Below are 27,229 nucleotides of genomic sequence, written 5' to 3'. Positions count from 1 at the left end.
CACCACACACACACACACACACACACCCCCACCACGTCCATTTCCTTCTCTTCTTCTTCTTCTTTTTTCCTGTGACACGTTTCTCTCAAACAGCAGTTCTGCTAAATGAATTCATAAGTCAGGGAGAAAAGACATCAAAGCAAAAGTATTGTCAAGGTAAAGTGCTGATGAAGGATACTGTTTCTTTCACTTTGCTGCGGAACTATGAGAAGGCATGCACACACACACACACACACACACACACACACACACGGTGTGTATTATCTTTGATCGCCTCACTCCATACTCTGTAGTATTAGCGAGAGAAATCCCTCTTCAGGTGAAGGTCTGCTCAGACTTAACTAGAATTACTGCTGAGTGGTTTGTGTGGCTCTTCTAAACCAGTCCAATAGGATCCATGTCTGCCCTTGAAGGAATTAAATACAAACTTGTAAGTGTTTTATGGAAGTTATGACTGTATTGACCTACATGAGGAGAAACACGCTGCATTCATTTAAAGAAAGTTGGGTTTTTTTACAGAGGAGTGTTTCAATAAGCACTTCTAGCTCAGTCTTAAAACCGCTAAAGCTCACTGGTGCAGAGGTCCACTGGTCTGTGTGTGTGTGTGTGTGTGTGTGTGTGTCCATTAGTGTGAACGTTAATTAAGAGAAACACAAAAACAAGTCAGATTTTCTTGATCACGTAAAGCTGATTCTGATGTTACACACAGACGAGATGCACAAACAGTTTGAAGGTAAAGAGTGTCACGGATTCAGTTTGACTGGGCAGACTGGGGACTTATTGATCAGTCTGATGGATAAAACATTTGACAGTTATATATTTATGAGGGTTTGTTTTTTTTGTTTAAAACAATTCTAATTATAAATTTTGTCTGTTTCAAAATTACCACCAACTAATGCTTGCTCTCAAAGTAGTACTTCTAATGCAATGCAATGCAAACACTACAGACACTCCACTTTACCCAAGCCTATCTAAGCCAGTTTATTTATGCCTTTTTATTCCAATGCCTATTTATGCCTTTCAATTTAAATATTCTTGATGGGTTATTTGTTACTCTTTCTATTTGGTGTTGGTACTACTTTCTATGTGCTGGTGCTCACTGTGTGCTTTTTCTGTGTTATTGTACTCACTGTGCTGTGTGTAGTTAATTTCCCTGACGGAACCTCCTTAAGGATCAATAAAGTATCAATAATAATAATGATGATGATAATAACAACAACAACAACAACAACAACAACAACAACAACAACAACAACAACAACAACAACAACAACAACAACAACAACAACAACAACAACAACAACAACAACAACAATAATAATAATAATAATAATAATATAATAAATCAATATTATTATTATTATTATTAATAATAATAATAAGAGTAATAATATACTTCATAAGGATGGATGGATGGATGGATGGATGGATGGATGGATAGATGGATGGATGGAGAAACAGTCTTGTTGGTTGTGGTGTTGTTGCTCTTCCTGTTGGGGATTACCTTAAACCTCTGTAAAGTCTCTGGTTTTTTCTACAACTGTTGCTTTGACGACGGTCAAACGCTGGAGGGGCAGACAAAGACCGGGGGTCTGCGACCTTGTCATGGAATCACTAACACTTTGTCAATCAGCTTTGGGGGGGAGTAAGACTGGAGGAAACGCCACGGAGAACTAAGCAGGGTCAGACGACGATGCTCATGGGAACATCGACATGACAACGGCACTGACCCCGTTTCTCTGAGCATCGTCACAAAACTCACATCCATCTGAGGATCTCGGATGTGGTACCAAAAGCCGAGCTCATGCCCTATATGAATGTACTGCGTCTGTAAAAGCATATTTAAATAGGTGAGCCAGATTAAATAGAGAAACTGAACTTTGAGAAACTGAAGTGAGAGACAGAACCCTGGGAAACACACTCTCACATAATTTGGAGGTGGAACCACTGACCCAAATGCATTTAAATGCAACGAGGGGGTAAAAAAGAGAAATAGTGTGAGAAAACGAAGCGAAGGGAGGGGGGAGTCAGAATGGCAGATGGAAAGATAGAGAAGTAACGAGAGATAATAAAGCAGCAAAGTAGAGAAAAGCAAGCTTAAGGCAGTACCAACTGCTTTTATTCACGATGGAATATATCGAGAATAATAGAGCTACTGTATGTACAGCTTCTTGAGGAATAAAAGTGGTTAATAAAAAATTACCCCTGTAGCTATTCCACCCCTCTCTCTCTCTCTCTCTCCTTTTGTCATCGAGTGAATTTTTTTTTTCTCTTGGAGACAATACAAGAATAAACATATTCACAGTTTGTAATTAGTTTAGCTTTTACATGCATAAAAAAATATGCATTATACGTTAAATGTTGGAACATCGACACAAAAAGAAAACCAGAGAGGTTATCGATTAGCATTAATGGGAAATTATGCAACATGTCTCCGTTGTAAATACACTAACGCTAATTCTAAGGAGCAACTGAGTGACAAAATAAAGTATACAGGCAGTCGACATGCATACTAAAGAGGCATTTGTTTGTGAGGGTTCTGCTCATGTTCAACACTCCTCCACATTGTAATGCACAAAGAAACCGGAGAAGCTGCTCACAGCTGGATACAATTTCAAACTAATTGTGGGCAGTTATCGAAAAACAACTCCTCAGTATCATGGACAAAAACAAAAAACATCACGTCGTCTCTTTGTTAAGCAGTAAAGCAGCAGTTTGATGATGTCTGACAGAGTTGTATAATTTTCTACTGTTTAATTTTTTTATAATTTTTTTAAAGTTTTGATTTAGTGTAGTGCAACTGCAAAAATATTGCAGTTTTATTGATTGCAATGTATTAATATTGCAGCCCATTTACGGAATTCCACTGCGAATTTTTAATTTTAAACATTTAAAACTGGAAAGAGGTTTCAAAGGTTTCTCTCAAGCTGTTTCACCGTCAGCCACAATTTGCGCGTTGTGAGGTGACAATGCATCAACAGCGCTCTCTTAAAAGCATTCCAGACTGCATACTGACTTTTTGGATTACACTTTGTGACTTTTTTTTTCCCCCATTGTGAACACACCACATACTTAAAAAAAGATTTCTATATTTCTCCCATCTCGATGCGTTTGCTGTTTGGAGTGTGTGTCCACCCCTGAGGCCCTGTGTGTGATTCTAGCTGTCAGAGGGAAGAAGAGGCTAAACTTGGTGAAGCGGAGAACAGAGCAAGGCACATGTCAAATATGAGAAGATCTTGAGTAAACAAAGTATAACACAGAGCAAAGCAAAAATCGTCTCTCATCCCATCAACATCTTTCACGCTGTTTCCCCCTCTGTCTCTTCCTCTCTTACTTCACCTTTTCTCTCGTTTTCCTACGATAGGAAAACGAGACGTGGAGGATGGAGGTAGTACCTCCATCCGTCTCCTGCTCCACATTCGTGATGTTTTATCTGAACCTCAGTCGTTCAACATCAGCAGACTTCAGTAATTAGTCAATCACAGCCGCAGTAAAACTACATGTGCTGGATCCAAATGGGCAATAAAAGCGGCGATTCTTAACATTTCTTCGACAGCCAAGTACCACCAGTAGAAATATGTCAGCGCAAGTGTGATGAAGCCCCCCCTTTGTGACAGACATACAGTAAATGTGAGCCATCAGAATGAATGTAAGGGCTCGTGCACATGAAGCAAGAACAATAGACTTTTCTCCTACTCTGCATCTTAAGCCAGACCTCAACAAACCAGATCATTACGAACTTAAACCAACGCGGCTACACGGAGCCGCCGCAGCCTGTGGGTCGCTCCTAATAATTGCAATTGACAGGAACAAATTCCCTGCTCCCTTGTGTGTGTCAGATGGGCTTATTCCCAAACTCCACAAATCCCCCTATCCAAACATAACCATATGGTCTCCCAGTTGTTCGTGACCAGCTGTGCTACAGTGTATCTGGCATGGTTGCCATGTACTGTAGAAGAGCGCAGATCCCTCCTCCATCCTAACTTAATAAATCCTTTGCAACGAGGCCAAAACTCACTCACAGTGAAGCACCATGTTCTGCTCGACTTTTACCAAAGTGAAAATTGCTGGCTGACTGCGTGAACGGTATATATATACGGAGTGAATTAGGTTTTATGATGAGAGTGGCCCTAATGGGTGGCATAGTCACTTCAGAAAACAAAAAAAAGTACCCAGCACTTTCTGTTAAGTTAGGATAGTTGTGTAGGTTTGAATCATCCCCTTTCCTCCTACTGAAAGCAGACATGCATTAATGACTGTCTGACGTGTGGCCGTCTGCACAAACCTGCAGGCTATTTTCTGTCTGATTTATGATGGGACAGACGCCTCATTCAGGCTGACAGTGACATCTGTAACACTGCCTTGAAGACTAAGCTCACAAATTAAGATTTACATCAGTGTTTTATTGTTTTATATTTTTCTTACAATGTTGCTTTTGACATTTGGCTCCATTAGAGATGTTGCTTAGTTTGCTAGTGATTGTAGTAAGTAAACAAATGTGTTCATTATACTGTATAATATAATATTGACCCTATGAGTCACAGCTAATTAGGTTCCAAATGAATAACGATCAACACAAGTTATTTGACAGCTTTTAAACCCTTATTTCTAGAGATAGTGACTTTGTTAATTCCCCATCGACAGCATTCATACTAACTCTATATGTCGATGACATTGTAGTCTCTTTAATTCCCCATTGACAGCAGTCATACTAACTCTGTATGTCGATGACACTGCAGTCTTTCTTTCTTTATCTGTCAGCATAAAACACGAGTGAACTAGTGGGAAAAATTAATTTAAAGAAAAGTCCATGCTTTCAGCCAATGTCATGAATCTCTGAGGGTTGATTCAGCGACAATTTGTCATCAGTCCTAATAAGCTCCAACAACGGCGGGAGGAAAATTGCCCCGCAACATATCATGGAACAATTTGCAGGCATCAGATGAAATAAGAGGGAAAAAAAAAAAAAAAAGAGCAGGTATTCCATTGGAGGCAAATGGAGCTCACCTGGTTTGGTGGGAGGAATTCATGGTTGTTTTCATTCATATACATGTTGTCACCATCAAACTGCGGAGAGAGGAGAGACACCTTTAGGCTGACGCCGACACGTCACAACACAAAACAGAGTTCCAGTCAGTCAAAGGAAATTTGCGAGCAGTGTAACACAGCTTTCTAATGACTGCCAGTCCTTGGCTTATAGACCTTGATGCTCGGGTGGATGTCAGTAATTACAGTTCATTAGAGACATGTATAATTAGGTCCTGTCAAAGCTTGTGTGACTCTTTCTCTTCTCCTCAGCTTGCCTACAGCTTCAGTCTGAGTGTGTGTGTGTGTGTGTGTGTGTGTGTGTGTGTGTGTGTATGTGTGCAAATCTCCCTGCTATGATTTTGCGGGTGCCACAGGGTGACAAAGACACACAGAGTGCTAATCACAACACAGGAAGCGTAACACTCGCACGAATTAGCCAGCTCTCAGGCGTGCCAGACATATCATATCCAAACCATTGTTTATGTAATAAGACCACATGTGACAGGTAAGTAAGCCAAGAGTTGACCCACATCTTGGTTATTCTGTGCCAACGCACTTCGTTAGAACAGTTACAGGATGTTCCAGGGACCTACTTTCTGCATCCGCTTTGGGTCAGAATCAAAACCAAGATGAGTTCTCACTAATTTCCTTTTATTATTATTTCTTTTTTCTTTTTTGCTTTTGATGGAAAGTGGTGGGAGGTTCATGTCACCCATGCCACACCATGGGTTTTTCCAAAGGTTCTGTTCAACATTTGATCATCATAAATTGCAATAAAAGCTGACAAATGCTGAATTCTTAGAAAGCCTCTGACAAATCAATGGATTAATTCTTTCTAACAAACCAGTCATTCAGGTGTTGGTTAAGACCATGCCATCTCTTGAGAATGAGAAATTGATTGGGTGAATTTGCACCAGACAGACAATGAACAGGGGAGCGATGATACCTCAGAGCTCAGAAAGGCCAGACACAAAGACGATGGAGACGGAAGTGGAGGATGAGATGACGAGAAAGAAGATGCACACCAGAGCTAAAGGTGAAGAAGTTGGTAGAAAATGTGCAAATAAATGTAGTGTAGCATTGCTGCTACGGATATACAGAAAGAAATAGAAATAGAGAGTAAAACCAGAGAGTGTGAATGAGAGAGAAACAGTTATGGGTTGTAGCGGCAGAAGTGGCAACAGAGCCTGTGGTTGTTCTGCTGTAGTGTGATTAACACTGGGGTCACAGCCAGAGGCCACAGCTTGAAACGCACAAATAAACATGTACACATACACACACACACACACACACACACACACACACACACACACACACACACACACACACACACACACACACACACACACACACATACACACTCTCTCTCTCCTAGAGGCCTCTGTTTCTCCGTCTGACACTTTTTGGCACAAACCATTTATGAGGAAACAAAACATACCTCAAGATAGCTCAAGATAGAGATGAATTATACTGCTGCTACTGTAAGGTCAAGACAAGGGATGGATTGTGCCCACACAGCTTTAGTCAGGGTGTTTCTCAAGCTGCGGGCACGAACCAAAGAAAGACTTGGGGGGGTTTTTTTCACCAGATGTAATAAGACATAATTTGGTTTATTATATGTCACAACACCAAAAACAAAACAAGAGCAAAGGTAATTCCTTGAAACATTATTCAATTTGAAGACGTTATTTTATTTCCACATTATCATCCATGGAGCCTCTGATGGAACTGTGACTTCCAGTGAAAATGATTTCTGTCTGATGGTGCTATTAGTTTGCTGGAGGGACAGTCGTTGTGTTCTGCAATGAAAATGAAATCACTTTTCTCTACGGCGACCCAGAAAATGATTTCACATGCCGTCCTAATCACATTGTGCTTGATGTGATGGCGTATTGGAGATTATTGTCACACCTGCAAACCAGATCTCAATGAGCAAAAACAGAACAGGTTAAAGAAAAAAAAGTGACATTTGTTGTTTGAAAGAGCCACTGAGGACAGAATGCTTAAAACTTAAACATAAACCAAAAATGTTCACGCATTTGTGTTCAGCTGCTGATTGTAATTGTACTGAACTCATGCTAAAGTGCTAATGAATGCTAACAAATCTCTGTAAAACCCTGGGTTTTCGTTTTCCTCAAAAAACTCCAATGCAAAGAATTGAAAAATATTTTTGGAAAGATCATATTGACTTTCTTAGAGAGAGACATAAAATGCAGAAACGAGTTTAGCTTTGCATAAAGACTGGATCTACTAAGCCTTAGCCTAACCTGGTGCTAAAATGGAGATAAGTTGCTCTACATCGCTGTTGGTGGATTTAAACAGGAAAAGATATGATATTTGCACTTGAAGTGTTAAAGGCCACCCCTTTGTCACCAAAGAGGTTCCACATATTGTTGGATATTGGTTGTTTCCTCCGTCGTTTGGTGACTCCATTCTGTCTCTATTGTCTGCCTAAATGGAACCTGACCTCTAAAGTTCATTCCATTTGCGACCTCTGATCTTTAACCTTCTGAAAACATGAAGGGTATACCAACAGACATGATGCCAATTCATTTTTTTTTTTGCAAATATTAAAATTATAAGAAAAAAATCTATATAAGAAACTAATATATGAATAATGCATGGGTTTTTACTGCAGTGGTCTTCCAGGTGGCAGATGTTGTCTACCATAAGACAAAGTTTTGTGCATAAAAAAAAATGCATCTTGTACAACCTGACTCGCATTATGTAGATCTTTTTTTTTTCCAGAGATCCAAACATGCTCAGTGTGAACACACAAGCTGTTGACATACGAGGAAAAAAAAAAAAGGGAGGTTTGCAAAGGAAGGGCAAGCTTGTACTGTCTCTCTGTTTGCTTTCCTGAGGCTTTGAGGTCATTAATCACACCGGTCAAATCTACAGCAAAACAATTGAGCAAAGAAAAGCACAGACAGAGTGGGGGCAGGAAGGGGGTGTGAAGGTGAGAGATAGGTGGAAAGCTACAGCAGTGATGAGAGTGGAGGGAGTTTGAGATGGATTGACGCTTGAGAAAGAGAAGGGACAAGTGAGGCCTGTACAACCGGTGCACTTGACAACACACTCCTGTTTGCGTAGCACAAATGCAAATACATGAGAGGGAAGACAGAGAGCAGGACGGCACGGGAGGGAGAAAATGAAGAGAAGCTATAAATAGCATCTGTGTTTGTGTAAAGCCAAACAAAAGTCAGTTTGATGCAGGAAGTGCACCAAAGTCACGGAGGCGAAGGAGCAACAGTTGGCTCGAACACGTCAACTTCAGCACGACTTTAGAGAAGGAGCCGCTTCTATAGCTGGAAACGTACAATCAATCCAGTGGGGGGGGGGGTTAAATTATATCATGATGTGTTTGCAATGAATCCTATTTTAAATGACTGTTTTCTAGATATAATATGTAGATGTTGTTGTCGAAAAATGTAATTTCATCTTGCCTGTATTTTGATCACATGAATCAGGGGGGTCAAATTCATTTTCACTGGGGGCCACATCATCATAACGGCTGTCCTCTAAGGGCCAGATGTAACCTATAAATCTAACTAAATGTAACTCAGTGTAATGTAAAATAAATGTAACTACTCCTTGATGTTAATAACTGATGTTATTACTTATTCTAGTTACAAACGTTACAGTTAGACAGAAAAAACATGTTTGTTTGTTTCTCTGTTCTAACATAAATCCTTATAATTTATCAGGTTATTAAACCCACAGAACTCCATCAATCAAGGATCAAACTATCAATCAATAAAGAAAAATAACATCAGACACAAGTTAGGACATTAACTTTGTTTAAAATGTTTTTGTCAAGGTTAAAATGGGCTGAATGACTGCATTGTGGGAAATGTAGTTTCTGGTCAAAGCAGACTTTTGACCTATTTATTTTTAGACACTCTGACCTTTTTATGCTCTGGAGGGCCACATAAAATGATGTGGTGGGCCACATTTGGCCCCCGGGCCTTGAGTTTCACACATGTGACATAAATCTATCTTCATGTTGTGAATATATTTTCTGTTGGATTCATGCTGCATGTCTTTGTAAGGCCGTGTCGGATGAATATGGAACTGACAAAACAATAATCCTTCTGTAGAAATGTGAAGATCTAGAGCCTCTTCCTCTTCCAAATTCTGAATGCTGACAAATATTTCTGCACACTTTGACAAACAACGGTTGTGATTTGGGTCGTTTCATTCCTGTTGATGCACAGGGTGAAGGTCGGTGAAGGGACTCCAGCGCATCTGACTTCATTTTTTACCTTAACTTCTCTCACTGTTATCCATCTGTGGGCTAACTGTACATATACTCAACATAAAATCAGTGCAGGAATGTTTCAGATGTACAGATGAAGCAGCAGCTCCTTACCTCTATTGGCCTCTTTTTGGTCATGGTAGGTGCCTCTCTAGTTTTCCATCCCAGCGTAACAAATCACATGTCTGTCAATGTGCCGATGGAAAGAGGCAGCAGTCAAAATACCTGTGTCAGGACTGTGGTCATTAGAGCATGTGACCGCTAGCTGGCATACACACACACACACACACACACACACACACACACACACACACACACACACACACACACACACACACATGCACACACACACACACACACACACACACACACACACACACACACACACACACACACACACACACGTGCATTCATACTTAACCAATGAACAGAGAGCATGGGGGATGGTGAGCTGAAAAGCAGATATAAATTGCCAGTGTGTGCGTGCATGTGTGCATGCATGTGTGTGTGCATGTGTGTGTGCATGTATGTGTGCAAGTGTGTGTGCATGTGTGTGTGCATATCTCTGCAGCTGCACACGAATTTCACCTTTATGTGTTCCTTATGCGTGTGCATTTTTTGCATACTGTATACAACCTGACCTAAGATGTGCTCACGTTGTCGGCATGCTTACGTGTGTGTGTGTGTGTGTGTGTGTGTGTGTGTGTGTGTGTGTGTGTGTGTGTGTGTGTGTGTGTGTGTGTATTTGTGTGTAATGTATCCTGTCCAATAATACAACAGAGATCCCAGCAAGATAAAAGATAACAAAGTTAGAACCTTCCATAATATTTATTTTCCCATAACAGACCTGCGGAGCCACGCCCAGTCATATAACTCCATGCAGATGAAATATGGTCTTCATTAACTTTAGAAAAAGCAGCGAGGGGGGGGGGGAGAATTCCCCTTCTTTCTTCGACTGAAAGAGCAAAAAAAATTAAATTGGAGCAGCTGAGATTTTTTTTTTTTTTAACATTACCATGACAAATATGGCAAAATGAGTTGTGAAGGGGGGGGCGGGGGGATAGAGGGTGAGAGAAAGAGAAAAGGAGACGCGTGGTGACAGACAGGAAAGGGCAGATCAGACAGAACAGACCAAAACAGTGTAGAAGAAAAAAAAATCAGCTCAATTTGCGCTCGACTGTAAGCTGTGAGCTGAGAGAAGTAAAAAAAAAGGCATTTAGCCGGAGATCATGTTAAACCGTGGAAGTGAATGAGCCCCCAGAGAGGGGGGGGGGGCGCTCCCCTCCCTCCCTTATGATGGACTTAATTGCCTCTATCAGTATTAAGATATAACATTCATCTCAGGTTTATTGCTCAGCTTTTATGGTCGTGTCCATCACACGGAAGGGGTTTCAAGAGGCGGGGCCACTCCTCAAATGGCACCTTAAAATAATGAGACAGATTACAAAGCAACAAAGGTATGTGGGGATGGGGGGGGGGGGCAAGATTTATGTTTGGGGTAAAAAAAAAAAAAGTTTCATGAGGCAGAATGGTTTTGATGATACTCTGTATGGATTACCTTCTTTTTTTTTTTTTCAAAATGCAAACTTCAGCAAGCTAAAGGCACACACATGCCCCCCCACCACCACCACCACCTCTGACCCCCCGAAAGCCCTGAGTGTAGGTGTAGGGTTTCAGATGGCCCAGACAATCGCACCATTGTGCTCCTGTTAGCACAATGAAAACAAAGCCAACACATCGCTGACATTCAGCTCCCCCCATAACCCCCCCATTCTGACTAACCTTGACTTCCAACACAATTCAGGTGGAGCGTAGAAATGTACAATCAGATCTGAAAAAAAAAAGCTGAAAAGCCACAGTAATGCAGACATAAATTCAAGCAAATCCCATCAAAATATTTAACGTAGCATCAAATCCAAGGCGTTTCCTGGGCAACAAGACATCCATGTACGTTTAATTTCCTTAAGATGTGCTTCTGATCTCCTAAAAAAAAAACACGCTACTTCTCATCACACAAGGTTTTTTTGAGAAGCATGTCTGCATGTTCCATTAAATCTATTAAAACCACTTGCATTATATCATAGTGCTTAAACGCACAAAGGGAGCCTTTCAAGGGCGAGCCCCAGAGGATGCCAACAAAAGTCTCTTTCAGAACCTAGTCAAGTAATTCAGAAAGAGCCAAACACCATTTTTATTGTGTACGTGAATCCTCTCCACCAGAACCACAAGCGTCAATTTCACCAAGTCGAGAAAAAATGGGGGGGAGGCCAGAAAAGAGAGCAGCGCATTACCTGTTTTTTTTTTTTTTCTTCATGGTAAGTGCCTTATTATTTAAAAAAAGACAAAAGGGCATGTTGGAGATGTGTCCTTCCCAAAAAAAAAAAAGTCTCCATCGCAGAAGAAGCACAAAAAATACGAGGCAGCTGCTTGAGATCAAAAAAAGGTGTTGATTATATTCAATAAATGCTTTTTATTTGCATAATGTTGCATATAGAGGAGCTGTTTTCTGTTCTGTTTATCCTTCTAAACTCATCACCAACATAAAACGGATCTTTTCGGGTTTTGTTTTGTTTTTTTACCTCCAGTACTCAGATTTATAAAATCCTTGGCATTTTCTCTCTAACATATACTTAAACAGAAGAAAATATTGCGGTCATGGAAAATAAGCTACGGTTAAGTTATGGTTAAGATTAGGCAACTGAAACATGTGTTTAAAAGCGAATGTGTTTTGACATAACCTCCAGTATATTATGCTAAGGGCTGGAGCTACGAATTCCACGGTCAATATCCCTTCACCATCACGGCCGTCTTTAACTCCAACGTTTTGGTGCAGATTAAGATGGAGATGGAAACGCTAAGCATTTTCTATTAGAATAATAAATTAAGAGGACAGAATGGCCGTTCTCTCTAAGTGGTCTCTGAATGCTCAATAGCTACGAGCTATTTCTGGAGAATCTTTAATAAAAACCTGCTCAACCTTTTTTTTCTATTTCAGGAGATATTGGCATAAATGACCTTTTTCTATTCAAATAACAATTATTGTCTTTTAATTATTGTGCGGCAGTAAAGCGTAACTCCAGCTGTTTAAGAACTGTTTTCCCAAGAAACCAATATGGTGTGCACAAGTACAGTAATAACACACAATTTAGCACCAGCGAGGAAAAAAAAAAATGTCTTTCAGACCCCAACATGTATTTAAATCTAAATGTAGCATCCGGCACTGTCTACTTCTGTCAATACGGCTTAAAATAATTCACTGTTCTTTCATTCGCTGCCATGCTGACTCCACATTCAGCCTCCGCCACTAGCATTCAGGCAGAATTTTTTATTACCAATCTAATTGCACATTCCACCCTGACAAGAGCTCATTAAACCTTAATTATACACATGTTGTTTTCTACAAACATCTCCATTTGGGCCTCTCTGCCTTGTAATTGTTCAGCAGGGACAAGCAGTTGAGATTTTTCAGCTTGAGAGTGGATAAGTAAGAAAGAGAAAGAGAGAGAGCGAGAGAAGAAGGGAGGTAAAGGGAATGCAAAACAGAGAGAGAGAGAGAAATAGAGAGAGAAAAGGAAAGAAATAGAGAGAGAAATAGAGAGAGGGAGGGGGGAGTGTCTGGAAGTAGGTCATGCCTCTCCATAAACAAGGCATGGTTTCTAAAATAATATACCTATCCAGTGGAAGTAATGCCAAACAACTGAGCGAATGTGGAACTCATGTAATATTTACAGAGCACTAATACATAGATGGCAGGTCTTTTTCTCGGTACCCCCCCACCTCCAACCCCCCCACCCCAATGCAAAACCCTGAGGTTTCTTTTATTTTTCATCTGTTTCTGTTTTCTCTCTGAGCATTTGAATTTCAGAGACAGGCAACTACATTGATATATCTGGTTTTTTTGGGGGGTGGGGGGCATTGGGGGGTGTTAAGATGTTGAGTTTTCTTACTCTATCTCTCTCTCTCTATATCTATTTCTACTGTTCCCTCCACTGTGATGTTTTTTCACACATTCGTTACAATCCAGTGAAGGAAAGTGGGCCTTAATCCAGACTCTTGAAGTCGCGGGTGATGACAGTATTGTGGAGGATCAGCCTTTTAAGCCAGACTACAGCGAAATCAGCCAGATTTCACACCGATTCGTCCCTCCTAAAAGTCATGGGAGAAAACCGTTGTGGGACTTTGATCGAAACTGATTTTGGGTCCAGATTATCTGGATTGCGTCAAGAGTTTACAGAACCAATCCCGCACCTCCTGATTTCCTATTGGACGATGGGGCTGTTTTGAAAATTTTAATCTTTGATTTTCTGAAAAGGTTACATCAGTACTTTTAAATTAAGAGTCCTTTAGCCTATAAGAGCCGTACTTTGGTACTTTTGATATTTGTCTCTATATACCATATCAAAAATGAACTCAAAGACGTTTAAACGATCATATCTCCGGTTTTCCGGGATCAATCGACTCCAAATAAAAAACCGAAAGACAGTTTCACATCTATACTGTCACGTAGACATGCGCACAGCAATCCATATGACAGATTTTATTTGGTAAGAATGGTTTTTCAAAAACATCATGTGATCTGATCACGTGGGCGTGATCATAGGACTGTAAGGGTTAATCTTGTATGTTTTTTATTAAACATTTAAAATGAAAGAAGCTCAACTGTCATTAAACACAATTCTAAATCTTACAGTGATGTCAGACTTAGACTTTGTAAAACTCCAGCTGATGCTGTTAGGTTACTGTTCCCATATAATTCCAGAGTAAAACCGACAATAGTTACGATCACATTCACTGATCCCATCTCCCCAAACCCCAAGGTTACATTTTTCTTTTCTTTTTTTTAATGAAACTAAGGTGATCATCTGGTTCAAACCGGAGAATGCGATGCCACATCGGATAAAAAAATTCAAAAGATGCCCTGTTTCTACCTTTTGAAATTTAAGAGATGCCCCACTGCAGGAGAAACACCTTCATCCTGACACTCGATGTATTATTAATCAGGCATTTTCAAAAGACAAGGTCATAGATCAAATTCAAATGCCCCCAAAAGAAGTAAAAAATAATCCAGTTTAAGAAACCAATTATGTGATGCACACCTTTTGGACTCCTATGTGTGAAATTCAACTCACTTGTGTCTATTAGTTTTTTGAAGACATGCATTTCGACTTCCCATCTAATCTGTGACATACATTCTAACCAATAAATGGGTTAGAATTGTTTTTATCGCATTTTTCAATTGTGTTAATGCGGGTGAATTTTGTGACACTTTTAAAATCAGACACTCGTATGTGGTGGCATGAAATGAGATGTCTATCACAGACCATCCGGTGCCACAAGCACTTAGCACCCGAGAAGCATCAAGTACCCCCCCCACAGCCCCTCCAGTCATCGCTGGAGACCTTCTTATCCTGTCACTGTTGACACTGACTGAATGCATCACCGATACCCATCCAGAAGCAAGAAAAATAAGGAGCCTGACATCCCATTGCTTCTACTTTCTAATAAAAAAATTATCAAGCGCGAGGTTTTTTTAACGTTTTTATTTTCCACAGCGGCCATTCGACTCAAAAACGTCCCAGTCTGAGCACAATTACAGCGCAGGATCGCTCTGTTATCACCAACATCAAACGTGTTTGCGTGTACAGCCCGGTATGAGTCGTGTCAGGATAAACAAACATGACATATTAAACAGGAAAATGAGTCGCTCTTATTATCCCACCAAAATAAATGTGGAAAACACTAATTATAACAACCTGTGCCTGATCCTGACTGATTCACCCCTGTTTGTCTGTGTATGTATATATGTACAGTGTGTGTGTGTGTGTGTGTGTCACACAATCCTTCTCCTTGCAGCTGCCTTAATAGGCAGTCTCTTAGATATTCGCTACAGAATTGTGCTCATGAAATATTAATATCGCACCAAAATATGGAAGCCGGAGCCCCCACTCCATCACTCACTCCCCACATAATTGACTATGCAAGGCTCCAAATCAGCTTGGAGAAAATGGGGGGAAAGTCAGAGATAAAGCAAGAGAGAGACAGAAACAGAGAGAGAAAGGTTTCTGAAATGATCCTGTCATCTCTGCGGCAGACTCTGAACCTTCACCCGATGTATCACTGTCAAGGCAGCGGAGCTAAAACAACAACAACAACAACAACAACAATTACAATGGGAGCGAAAACGCTTTGACTCCCCGCAAAGAACACACTGATGCTCATCCGAGCAGAGACGAAATAATCGTGCGACCGGAGCGGCTCCGAGAGTCGCCCCACGTCAACTTAAACACTAATTGTAGTTCATGGTTTCATTTCCTTTTCATGCGTTCCCATATAGACCCATTCTGTAATTTATATAACAATAAAACTCGATCACAGGACACAGTCAATGCAAATATAAGCGAAATACATTTACCCATAACACTGTGTTTAAAACCACACAATTATGGAGACCAGAGATCGAACCACGACCTTCTGATAAGTAGATGATACGTTTAGGACCTATTCCACACACACACACACACATGCATGCACACACACACACACACACAGACAAAAAAAATACAGTGGTACCTCTACTTATGAACGTCTCTGCATATGAAATGTTCTACTTACGAAACGCCTCAACAGGAAAATATTGCCTCTAGTTACAAAAGAAATTTCAAGTTACAAAAGGTAAAAATACAGTATGGGCTGATACTCGCAGCTCCCACAGGTTCCTGAACGCAACATTCTCATAGCTGCTCTGCCATTGGCTATTACCTAGCATCCTGCCATCCCATTGGCTAAGAGGGACCTCTGTGTGGAGCTAGATAGGTGTCTATGCAGCGTCCTCGTCATTCAGCCCTCGACCCATGAGGTGTTCTGATATAAATATATTAACTTTTAGAGTATTCACTATGGACCCCAAGAAAGTCACGGAGAAAAGAGGAAAAGAAAAGAGAAAGAATAGTTTTTTTGTCCGTACAAACAAAGCAAGAGATGATAGAAAAGCCTGAAAAAGGGATGCGTTTGGTTGATCTCACCAAAGAATATGGCCGTAATACATCTACAATCACTACGTTATTAAAACAAAAGGAAGTTTAAGGAGTTTACGGCGTCGCGTGGGTGGTTGGAGAAGTTCAGAAGGAGGACTGGATTCACTCTGTTGTTCAAGGGGGGGCAAGAGGGCATGAACCAAAGAGGGCAAAAAAAAAACCGAGGACAGCAGTTAAAAGTTAAATGACCATCATTTTATTCTTTATTCTATTCTTTGTTTTTTACATTATGCACAACTCTCATTTATTGTGTAATAATCTAATTATAACATGTATTTGTTACATGTTTTGATGCATTTTTATGCTACATAAAACATTTATGTCTGAATTTCCGGGGGCTTGTAAAGGATTAGGACATTTGCATGGAAAACGCGTCTCTATTTACGAAATTTTCTACTTACAAAGTTTCTTCCAGAACCAATTAATTTCATGAGTAGAGATACCACTGTATAAGGTGCGCTGGATTATAAGGTGCACTGTAATTTTTTGAGAAAATTAAAGGCTTTTAGGTGCGGAAAATACTGTGACTGGAGCAAAATGTTGCCGGGTGAATGTCTATGTCGTGTCTAGTTTACGTAAATTCAGGTTTGGGAACTGCTGCTGTAGAGACTGGTTTTATTTAGGTGTCCTCATTTCATTTGTTCTTCTCAAAACTGTGTGAGGATGCAGGAATGATGATACAAATTGAGGCCATGATTTCTCCCCATCCCACTGATCTAAATGTGGGATGTTTAAAAAAAATAAAAATGTAGCAACGCTTCAGCAAAATGCTCAGAGACAGAAAACTGCAGGTAAATAAACACATCACACTCAGATGTGTGGAAAAAAAATTCCACATTCAATGTTGAAGGAAATGCATTGAGCCTATTCATCATGTTAAACTCCACAAATGATGCCTTTTGGTAAGAAACACTGAATGTAGACATACTTTATGTGGAAAACGCTAAAATCAAACTAATCTAGAAGGATCCAGACTAGCTGTTTGTTAAACTATAATTACATGCGGTTCCCGCATTTACATTTAACATTTCCTTTATTTAGTGTTTTAGTCTGTGAGGTTAAAAACTTAAATGATCCAAAAATGTCCATTATTTGAGCTCGATGTTCTCAATCCACACTCTAACAACATTTGCTCTCTGTAATTGTGTTCACATTCATCCACAAATTTTAAAGAAATAATCATTCAAATAATTTTGGATGGAAAGGTCGTGACCCCCCCAGAAGCACCGGGGGTGACGCGCTCTACATGGAGCATCGCAAAAAAACAAAAAAATAACTGTTGATGTACACAGTCGGTTTTCTGCTGATGAAAGAAAGTAAAGCTAAAGGTTGTGGGGGCAGAGATGGTGGATGCGGGGGGTGGGGGCATGGGCAGGAAACATGGAGGTTAGGAGCAGGAGTTGGAGGTTAGTTTGACACAGAAAAGAGGGGATGGGGGGGGGTGTCGCTGCAGAAGTACCAAACCACACTTGTGTCTGAACTGAGGGTGGATGAGTTGTAGTGAAGATACAGATCAGGGGGGAAGGAAGATGGAAGGAAGGGGAGGATGGGGTGAGTCGAGCCGGGGGGGGCTATTGCACTGAGCACCTGATAAATGCGATCTGGTTTCCTCTTGCATGTTCAGTGGTTTGTGTTTTCAGACTTTAAGTTACGAAATTCTAAATCCTCCATCCATCATTGGACCGTCTTGTAAACTCCCCCATGCAGAGTTGGATGCAGATTTTAATTTGTGTAACAGAGGATCAGATTAAAAGTGGAAATACATCATAACTTCCTCATACATGTAGTGACAAGGAACTGGTTGTGGTGATTTGTAAGTGGGTCTCTCCACAGAACAGCATTAACAACATTCACTTTAGATAACGGATGATTCCAGCCCCTAGGAGAGGATGGGTTTCTTAGAAATGCTTTGTTAGCACCCCCCTCCCCTTGATAAATGATTGAGGACATATGGCCTGAGACATCAATACAATCTCTGTTGTAATTAAAAAAGGTGCGCACCAACAATATTACACAGCTCTCACCCTCTCCCTCTCATTGAGCCCCGGAGCAGCGAAAGAGATAATTCAAGAAAAAGCACTCGCATGGTATGAAACATGGAAAAAAAAAAAGGAAGACATGTGAAATTAAATTCTCTCCTTTCACTCTATTGTTCTTTCATTTTCTCTCCTTTTGTTGCATAAATGCATAAAAAGAGCCGAGCAAGCTAGATCTAATTATGATTTTACACAACATTACATTAATATTTTGATTTAAATACATAAAAAGAAAGGTGTCATCAACAAAAAAAAAAAGAAATTACTGCTCCAGCACCATGTCAAAGTTACCAAACTTCAATAATCCCATCAATGTTTTCTCTTTTTTGGATGTTTTGTCCTCCACATTATAATCTAACTGTTCAAGTGATGCTTTATGACCAAAATATAACCAAAAACACCAACATGTTTACAGTATTTTCCGCACTATAAGGCGCACCTAAAAACCTTTAATTTTCTTAAAAAACGACAGAGCGCCTTGTAATCCAGTATATATATATACATGTATATATATAATGGTACCTCTACTTACAAAATTAATTGGTTCCGGACAAAATTAGGTAAACTCCTTAAACTTCCTCTTGTTTTAATAACGTGGTGATTGTAGATGCATTACGGCCATATTCTTTGGTGAGATCAACCAAACGCATCCCTTTTTCACGCTTTTCTATGATCTCTTGCTTTGTTTGTACGGACAAAAAAACTCTTTTCTTCGTCTTTTCTTTTCCTCTTTTCTCCGTCACTTTCTTGGGGTCCATAGTGAATACTCTAAAAGTTAATATATTTACGTAAAACTATCAGAACACCTCATGGGTCGAGGGCTGAATGAAGAGGACGCTGCGTAGACACCTATCTAGCTCCACACAGAGGTCCCTCTTAGCCAATGGGATGGCAGGATGCTGGGTAATAGCCAATGGCAGAGCAGCTATAAGAATGTTGCGTTCAGGAACCTTTGGGAGCTGTGCGTATCAGCCCATACTGTATTTTTACCTTTCATAACTTGAAATTTCTTTCGTAACTAGAGGCAATATTTTCCTGTTGAGGCGTTTCGTCAGTAGAAAATGTTGTATGTAGAGACGTTTGTTAGTAGAGGTACCACTGTACATGAAAATGGTTTAAAATAAGCCATTCATTGAAGGTGCGCCTTGTAGTCCAGTGCGCCTTATAATGCAGAAATACTGTAAATCTCTGTGCATTTGTGAACCTTAAAGGGTCAGAGGTGGGGGCACAGCATCCAGAAGCTTACTGCCTTGATTCTGCGCGAACCAAATGCAGCAGGAGACGGTCGGTTAGCCAATCAGCTGCTGGGAGACGCTTCAATGAGGAGCTACTGGGTATACACACACACAACACACAAACCACCAAGTCAGATGGGGGCTTTATTTGGGGTTTTGGGGTTTCCGCTGATTTTTTTTTTTTTGGAAGGAGGACTAATCAGGTGTATCGGAGGTCAGCGGGGGCAACCGGGTGAAGAAGGACGAAGAAGATGTGAGTGTGTATGTCTGAAAAGCTGAGTTGGCCATGATTCCAGCCCAGATCTCAACCCTTGCTTTATATCATGGGACTGAACCCTCAAGGAGACCAAGGGGTGCTTGAGTTGGGTTGAAAGGCAGGGGGGGGGGGCAGAGATAGGCTAATAGAGATGAATCTTACCCCAGTAGAGGGCAGTCTCTTGCCATCAGGGTTTGGGCGCATGGGCAGGGAACTGTAGAGCCTCACACCTCGGTCTGCAGCACCGTATCTGCTCTGGAGGAGGAGAGAGATATTAAATATATATATATAATATATATATTTTTTTTTTTTTTTACACATAATTCAGCATGACAGACATTAATGCATTAAAGCACAAGCTGGAGTTCCACAACTGCATTAAAGGTGTTTCAAGTTGAGTTTTCAAAGCGCCAACCTATTTTTTTTTTTTCTCATCCGCAGTGCAGGAATCAAACACGTTATAGTTCTTAGAGTCCTAATTTTGAAAGAGTTATAGTTTCATAAATTTCTGTTGAGTTCCAAAGACACACACTGCCTGGCGGTGATGTACACACACAATAAATGAATCAGGTTGGCACCAATGGAGCTAAACCAGTGTTTAGCAGTCGGACTCCCCCATGCTCTGCCCCACCGTACCCCTCTTGACTCCATCATTCCATACGTTACGTAGCTAATAATTACAGCGCATCGGCTTCGACGCCTCACTCCTGTACTCCCCCGTGTCGGTTTCTCCACAACACCAACTGAAAGAGCGAAGGCAAAGCCCTCAATAGTTGGGGGGGGGCTAATGATTCACAACAAGTGGCGCCTGCCAGGGAGCGCTGGTGCAGCTCAGTGGGGTTCACCACGCGGCCTTCAACCACAGCGGGGGTTCATCCCAGGATTCACTCCAAATCTCACTTTCCCTACCTCGCTGCTTCTCTTCATCTCCCTCCTCACTTCACTCTCATCTCTGTGACTTCTTGATATTCCGTCGATAGAGCGCTAATATCTCGTGCTGTTTCTGTCCTCCAATTAAAGAAGGACTATTAATTGACTATTTAAGTGATGAATTAGCAAATCCTTTACACTGATATTAGAGGGATCTACCTGAACTGATTATTATGTTGTTTAATTCCTTAATGAGGATGTAGATCATTAAGAGAAAAAACGATGCAAAAAAAAATTAAATCACATTATCTCTTTCTCACCTTTCCTTTAATTCGCTTTCTGCTGTTCTTTTTACCATCGCCTCATCAAAACACACAATCAAAACACACACACACACAAAACCCAGACACACACGTGTAATCATGAAGATGCAAATTGCGATGTTGAGTATTTGAATATATTTAAAAGGTGAGTGAGAAAACATGTACAGACACAAGTTCTACTTGACGTCACACCCCGTAGGCAAACACAACCCAATCCGCGTGAGCACAGCCTGTTTCACACACCTTCATAGATCCAGTTTATAGGTCTGAGTGCTTAGCAATTACCACCGACCTACAGGCGATGTATGCCAGACATGCAGTATGTAACATACTATACATCAAACTTCTCCATAAAATCAAACGCCATGATTTATAACCTGTAATTATTGTTCTGTGAGGCACAGAAAGCTGGTCCACCAGTGCACGTCACTGGTCGACTACACGCCGCTGGCTCCTCCCCCTGAGGCCAGGGTACCTGCTGCATAACCTCTGGAGTCCCTGTGCTCATTATGAAGAGACGAGAGGACGTCGATGGGATTCACGTAATGATTGACCTATTGTGCCTTGGTATGTTTATCTTCAGCACAAAATCAGCTATATGAAGAGATATGAAGCTATATGTAGAGTTTTTATTTCCTCATAACTTATTATATTGACATATTGGGGCAAAATAGACACAGTCAAATTCGGAAATGCAAAAATTGTATTTTATTGCACATAAAAACCAAAAACATGCTCATCGAATTGATTTTGAGCTCCAAAAAGGTTGCCATAGGCTTCCAACATAATTATATACAGTTTGTGTCACTTTTGCCACTCTTCAAAGGAGTTTTTAAAAATAAGACAGATGCACGAATCGTGACACATGTTTCTGTCACGTGACAAAATGCACCAATCACGTACATGTTTTCATCATGTGACAAAATCATGTGAATACATGCATCCCCGCTTGTACGATGGCGACTACACGGACAGAAACACGGCGCCTGCCGTGTGATTATAAGGAGCCGTTTGAACCGCTTGTCGTGGATCAAATGTAAACGATCATATCTCCAGTTTTCCGGGGTCAATCGGCTCCAAATAAAAAACCAAAAGACAGTTTCACATCTATACTGTCACGTTAACATGTGCACAGCAATCCATATGACAGACTTGTTATGAATGGTTTAAAAACATCATGTGATCTGATCACGGGGGCGTGATCATAGGACTGTAAGGGTTAAACAGAACTCTCCTTTTCAACTTTAATGCAAAGTCGCCCAAAGTCGACCTGAAATCCACAGAAACCTCCAGGATCTGCGACGTCTTTTATCAGAATGTGAATCTACAGTGTACATACAACAAAATATGTAGATCGAGGCTATTTATGCACGCCCCCCTAACATCTAAGCATGTAATTCCAGGTCACTGAAATCAAACGCTGTGTTTGATACGTCTTGTAACTCCTGTAGTCATACTTTTTTTTTTTCCCAGCGTCCCTCTGTAGAGACTTTTCTCTTCTGTACCTTGTTAGGTAGTTTGCCAGCATCACAGCTAAATGAATGCCTCACAGAATAGCTGTGTTAGCCAGCGAAGGAGCTGGAGTAAGTGAATGTTTGATATTTCTCCAGTGTGCCAGGCTAATCTGGCCCCGTGGCATGCCATTACGGGGGCTAATAACAGCTGTCTGCGGCCCTGAAGGGGGGGGACACAAGAAGTCCTGGCTGCTCTAACTGGCCCTGACAGACTCATTAGGAATGCTGGCACCCAGAACAGCAACAGCCAAACTCTTCACGTTTCCTTCTCCTGGCTCACAACGGTTTGCAAAGTGCATCAAGCGTCGTTCTCTGCACTCGTTCTTTTGACAAGTCTCTTTTGTTTTCTGGCCCTCGCTTCACCCCTGGAACCTCTCTTTCACTTTCAGGCTGGTTTTTTTTTTTTTTTTTTGGTGTTTCTAGGATATTTCTACCAAACCAGATGCTACTAGACATTTACCATCCCAACTCCACTCCATGCTGAGTCCAAACACTTTTCTATTTTTTTTTGTTTTAATCCAGAACACCCACACAACAGTTCTCACCAAGGACTGCAGAAAGCAGAGTTCACTTGTTTGCTCAGTCCTCTCTGTGAGAACTAAAGGTACCTACATAAAGTCCTAAATATATATAACTGTGCAGCTCACATTCTGTTTCTGATTAATCTTATGTATTACGCCTATATACATGTATATATATTACACTGTCATGGTGTCACCAACTCCACCCACTACCTGTCAATCAAGCACCCAACCAATCCTGGCGCATCTGCCAGAAGGAATCTCGTGAACTATATGACGTAAGGCATCTGTTATGTTAGGAGAAGAAATTCTTATACATGGACTTCAGTTAACATCATTTAGAGTGTAACAACTGATTTAACAATGTTCACGTTTTTGAGCAGAGAGTCCAAAAAGCAGGAACGACACAGAAAACAAAGAATTCTGATTGAAACTCCGACTGAAAGAGAGGAAAGGATCGCGTCACAAAAAGAGAAGTCCTGCTTAGCCAGAGCCGATGAATATGGGATATACAAAAAATATGCTATACATTCAGTGGGTTAAAGCTTATCAACCAATAAGCATTTCACCATTTTTATTTACTATCTATCTTGCTCCATAGAACAAGGTAGCTATTTATTCTTTTTATATGTTTGGTATGAAGTCTGATATTATTGTTTTATCGGGGAATTTCCACGGTTTCCTGCTAGTTCTACTACAATATGTTAACCGTTGCACTCTGTTTGTTGGGTGGTTGGCTGGATTGTCAGCAACAGGAGACAAACACACAAAGTAAATCAGCTGGACTTGTAGGAAAAGCTTGAAGCTTTCAAGGCTTTTCCTACAAGTCCAGCTGACTTCTTCCAACACAGGGATCCACCATGACCTGGATGACTGAGAATCACTACTGACTACTGATTTCAGTGAACCTTTGGAGGGGGGGATGGATCTCGGATCAAAGCAGACCCCATTAAATTTCACTGCAGAGCTAGACAAAGGGGCAGATCTGGGAGGCTGTATTTATGTATGTATGTATGTATGTATGTATGTATGTATGTATGTATGTATGTATGTATGTATGTATGTATTTATTTATTTATTTTAAATTCCTCAGGTAAAAAATTCAGCTTTTCTCATAAAAAATAAAACACCATTGAATTTTTTTATGGCATGTTTTAAAATACGTTAAGATTGCTACAGATCTAAAGGAAAATCCAGATCCAAAAAAATCGACATGTTTGAGTGTTATAAATCCAGTAACCTTAAATTATACTTACAAGGTTGTGTGTTTCATTTTGGATTAGGCATGAGTGAATAAAAAAGGGGCCGTTATCTCTTTATATTTAATAACAGTCAGCAGATCTTCATTATTCTCAGTACGCAATAAAAATCCAATATTTGTCAGGCTGTGTCATCTAATACATATTCATCATCATCATCATCATCTTAATATTTCTAAAATCAGCAGCCTGAAGCATCGTAGACACCGTAATGCATCCACTCATTATGAAATCAGCTTCGCCCTTGTATAGGTGGGATGGTGGGTGGTGGTGGGGGGCACTGTAAAGCCATGAGCACAGCTGTGGGGGTACAGTTACCTGTAACGTTAGCTGCTCCGTGTTATATTATTTACGCAGATCTGGACTTAATGGAACACATGTGTGTCTGCAGCCAACATTCTTCCCAGATTAGCTGAAAGGCTCCACCGACAAGAGGAATGCAAGGCCCAGACCGGCTTATGAAGAAACCCTATCACTCATCTATGGTACACAGAGATGAATGCACACACACACACACACACACACACACACACACACACACACACACACACACACACACACACACACATGCACGGATGAGGGAATCTGGAGTCTCTTACTGTATGTACTGTATGCACGGACACCGATATCAGACGATCAATAAAATCAATTCCAAATCGTCACTGAATGCCCGCATTGTTCACTTCTGCTGCTTCAACCAGTAAAATATCATCACTGTCAATGACGTTGCGTAAACACATGACATCATTTAATTCCGATTTCTAGCCGCGGTGGTCAAAACAGTCAATAACAAGAGTATGAATCACTTTTTCAGTGGCTTTTTTTATAGACTTTATTCTGAAACAAAACCAGTGAGAGTCTGCAGCTTTGGTTTACATATAGAATGAATCACTCTCTGTTATGGGCGAAGTGCGCAGTGTGATATTGTCTTGTTGTTTTTGCTTATAACAGAATGATTCAAATTTCATTTGCAGTGTGGTTAATGTGTGAAACTTTTTAGTTCATACGTTTTTTTCTGTTTGCAAAAGGTGTGCGATCACACTGACGTAACCTAATGTTAATTCTCCACAGATTATCTATAATCCCAATCCAACACTGACATTAAATTTAACCACAGGAGTTTAACTACACAACACAGCTAGAAGTAACTTCCATAACTCACGGCTACATGTTTGGGTATGGAAATGCGGTCAGTCTATTATTAATAGCGTACTTGTGTAATCTAGTAGATCAATACAAAGCATTGATTACCGGAGAGTGGAAGCTACAGAGCTGAATTGCAAAAACACATGAGTATTGATGGATTGTGTACCTCCCTATATACACGTTTGCAGTAATTTATTGGCATATTCTCATTAGGAAGCGTGTTGTTTGCATGTAATTTCATTTTTCAAACTCGTGTTCACTTGTATGTGTGTGTGTGTGTGTGTGTGTGTGTGTGTGTGTGTGTGTGTGTGTGTGTGTGTGTGTGTGTGTAAGAGCTGTCAACAAAGGGCTAAGCAGCTGGACCATAACCAGGACATGAACCCAGGGGCTACCTGCCTGAGGCCACTGCTGACACTAAAACTACTGATCACACCACTGGGAATATCCAGTCAACACCAGCGTTTGAGGCTATTTATAGCTGACCACAGCTTTAACAGAGGCTCTCCATCCACCGCCAGCGTAAAGTGGAAATATCTGATGATGAAACCTCACCGATTTAATCTGACATGACTTTCTTTCTTTGTTTGTTTGTTTTATTACAAACATTGTCTTTCCAAGCTTCCTCTTTTTTTTTTTCCTCCATTATCTTTTCGTTGCAGCGACGGTCAACACAGATTACAATGTATTCATGAGCACAATACACCAGCGTGTGCGCTGTAACTTTCCTTTCTTTTATCCATAAGTACATATTTATCTTTCTTACACTTCCATTTCTGCTTCCTCTCAGCTCAGTCTCCAAACACTGAAATGAACACAATGCAGTAAATCAAATGCTGCTTTTCACACAAATCACTCATTGTCTATACCTGATTAATATTGTACTAGTTATTTACCTTGACTCTAACTTTCACCTTAACCATTGTACTTATTGAAGGTTTACAGCTGGAAACCAGTGGGTTCCAATCCATAACTGTGACCTTTCGATGGGCAGCTGGGAAGTCGGGTTCCTTTCAGATGCCCACACAGCCCAACATGTGTGAATATATGACATGTAAACTGTCTGCAGGTGTGAAAGATGTAATGTTTTTTGTGCTGAGCATGAAATACAAACTGCATCTGCAACGAAGTTTGAAGTCCAAAGTCCTTCCTTGAACCTTTCTGAAACCATCGCAGCTCTTCTTCTTCTTCTTCTTCTTCCTCCCTTTTGTTCTGTCTGACTTTGCGTCTACGTGCAGAAGCTGCCACAGAAAGCGTAACCGCTATCCACTGTACAATAATGTAGTATTCAGTTAAGCAGAGTCTAAAGAACAATTTAAAACTGTCCCAACACTTCAATTCAAAGTCCAGGTGGTTGCCTGGATTACTGAGTGAATTGTTTTTTTTGTTTTTTTTTAATTTTCCACACAAGAAAATGGACTAAAATATATACAGTATATCTGTAATTAAAGAGTGACTGAAGTTAAAAATTTCAGTCAGCGGTCACGGTTTTGTTCTGTGAATCATCAAAGCGCAAAATTAAATACTAGAGTAGTTCAGTTTGAAATGAAAGAAAACGTAATCCAGCTCCATGTATACTAGTTGTGTTAATTAATAATTTACATGAAAAGCAGCTTCCAAATGAAAAAAAAAAACGGTTGTACAACACTATAGAACAGAACGTAGGGTGGAAATGTTTTGTTTCTGACAAACACAGCTTCCTTTTTTTTTGTTTTATTACACTCACACAGGATTGCGATGCAGCGCGTTAAT

The 27,229-nt window shown here is 40.5% G+C and overlaps 1 protein-coding gene across 4 annotated transcripts in view; it reads right to left on the bottom strand.

Annotated features, from left to right (window-relative positions):
* The window catches only part of tox2 (TOX high mobility group box family member 2), a 96,264-nt gene that overhangs the window by 44,195 nt on the left and 24,840 nt on the right, over positions 1-27,229 (bottom strand). For all 4 annotated transcript variants that reach the window (XM_068314304.1, XM_068314306.1, XM_068314303.1 and 1 more), the window contains exons 2-3: positions 20,010-20,102; positions 5,008-5,067 (exon numbers count right to left, since the gene is read on the bottom strand). In XM_068314304.1, the coding sequence (XP_068170405.1) occupies positions 5,008-5,067; positions 20,010-20,102 (153 nt within the window). The remainder of the gene's footprint in view (positions 1-5,007; positions 5,068-20,009; positions 20,103-27,229) is intronic.

The sequence above is a fragment of the Antennarius striatus genome, chromosome 5, assembly GCF_040054535.1.
Source record: "Antennarius striatus isolate MH-2024 chromosome 5, ASM4005453v1, whole genome shotgun sequence".
NCBI lineage: Eukaryota > Metazoa > Chordata > Actinopteri > Lophiiformes > Antennariidae > Antennarius > Antennarius striatus.
This window is presented reverse-complemented; position numbering and strand designations above follow the sequence as displayed.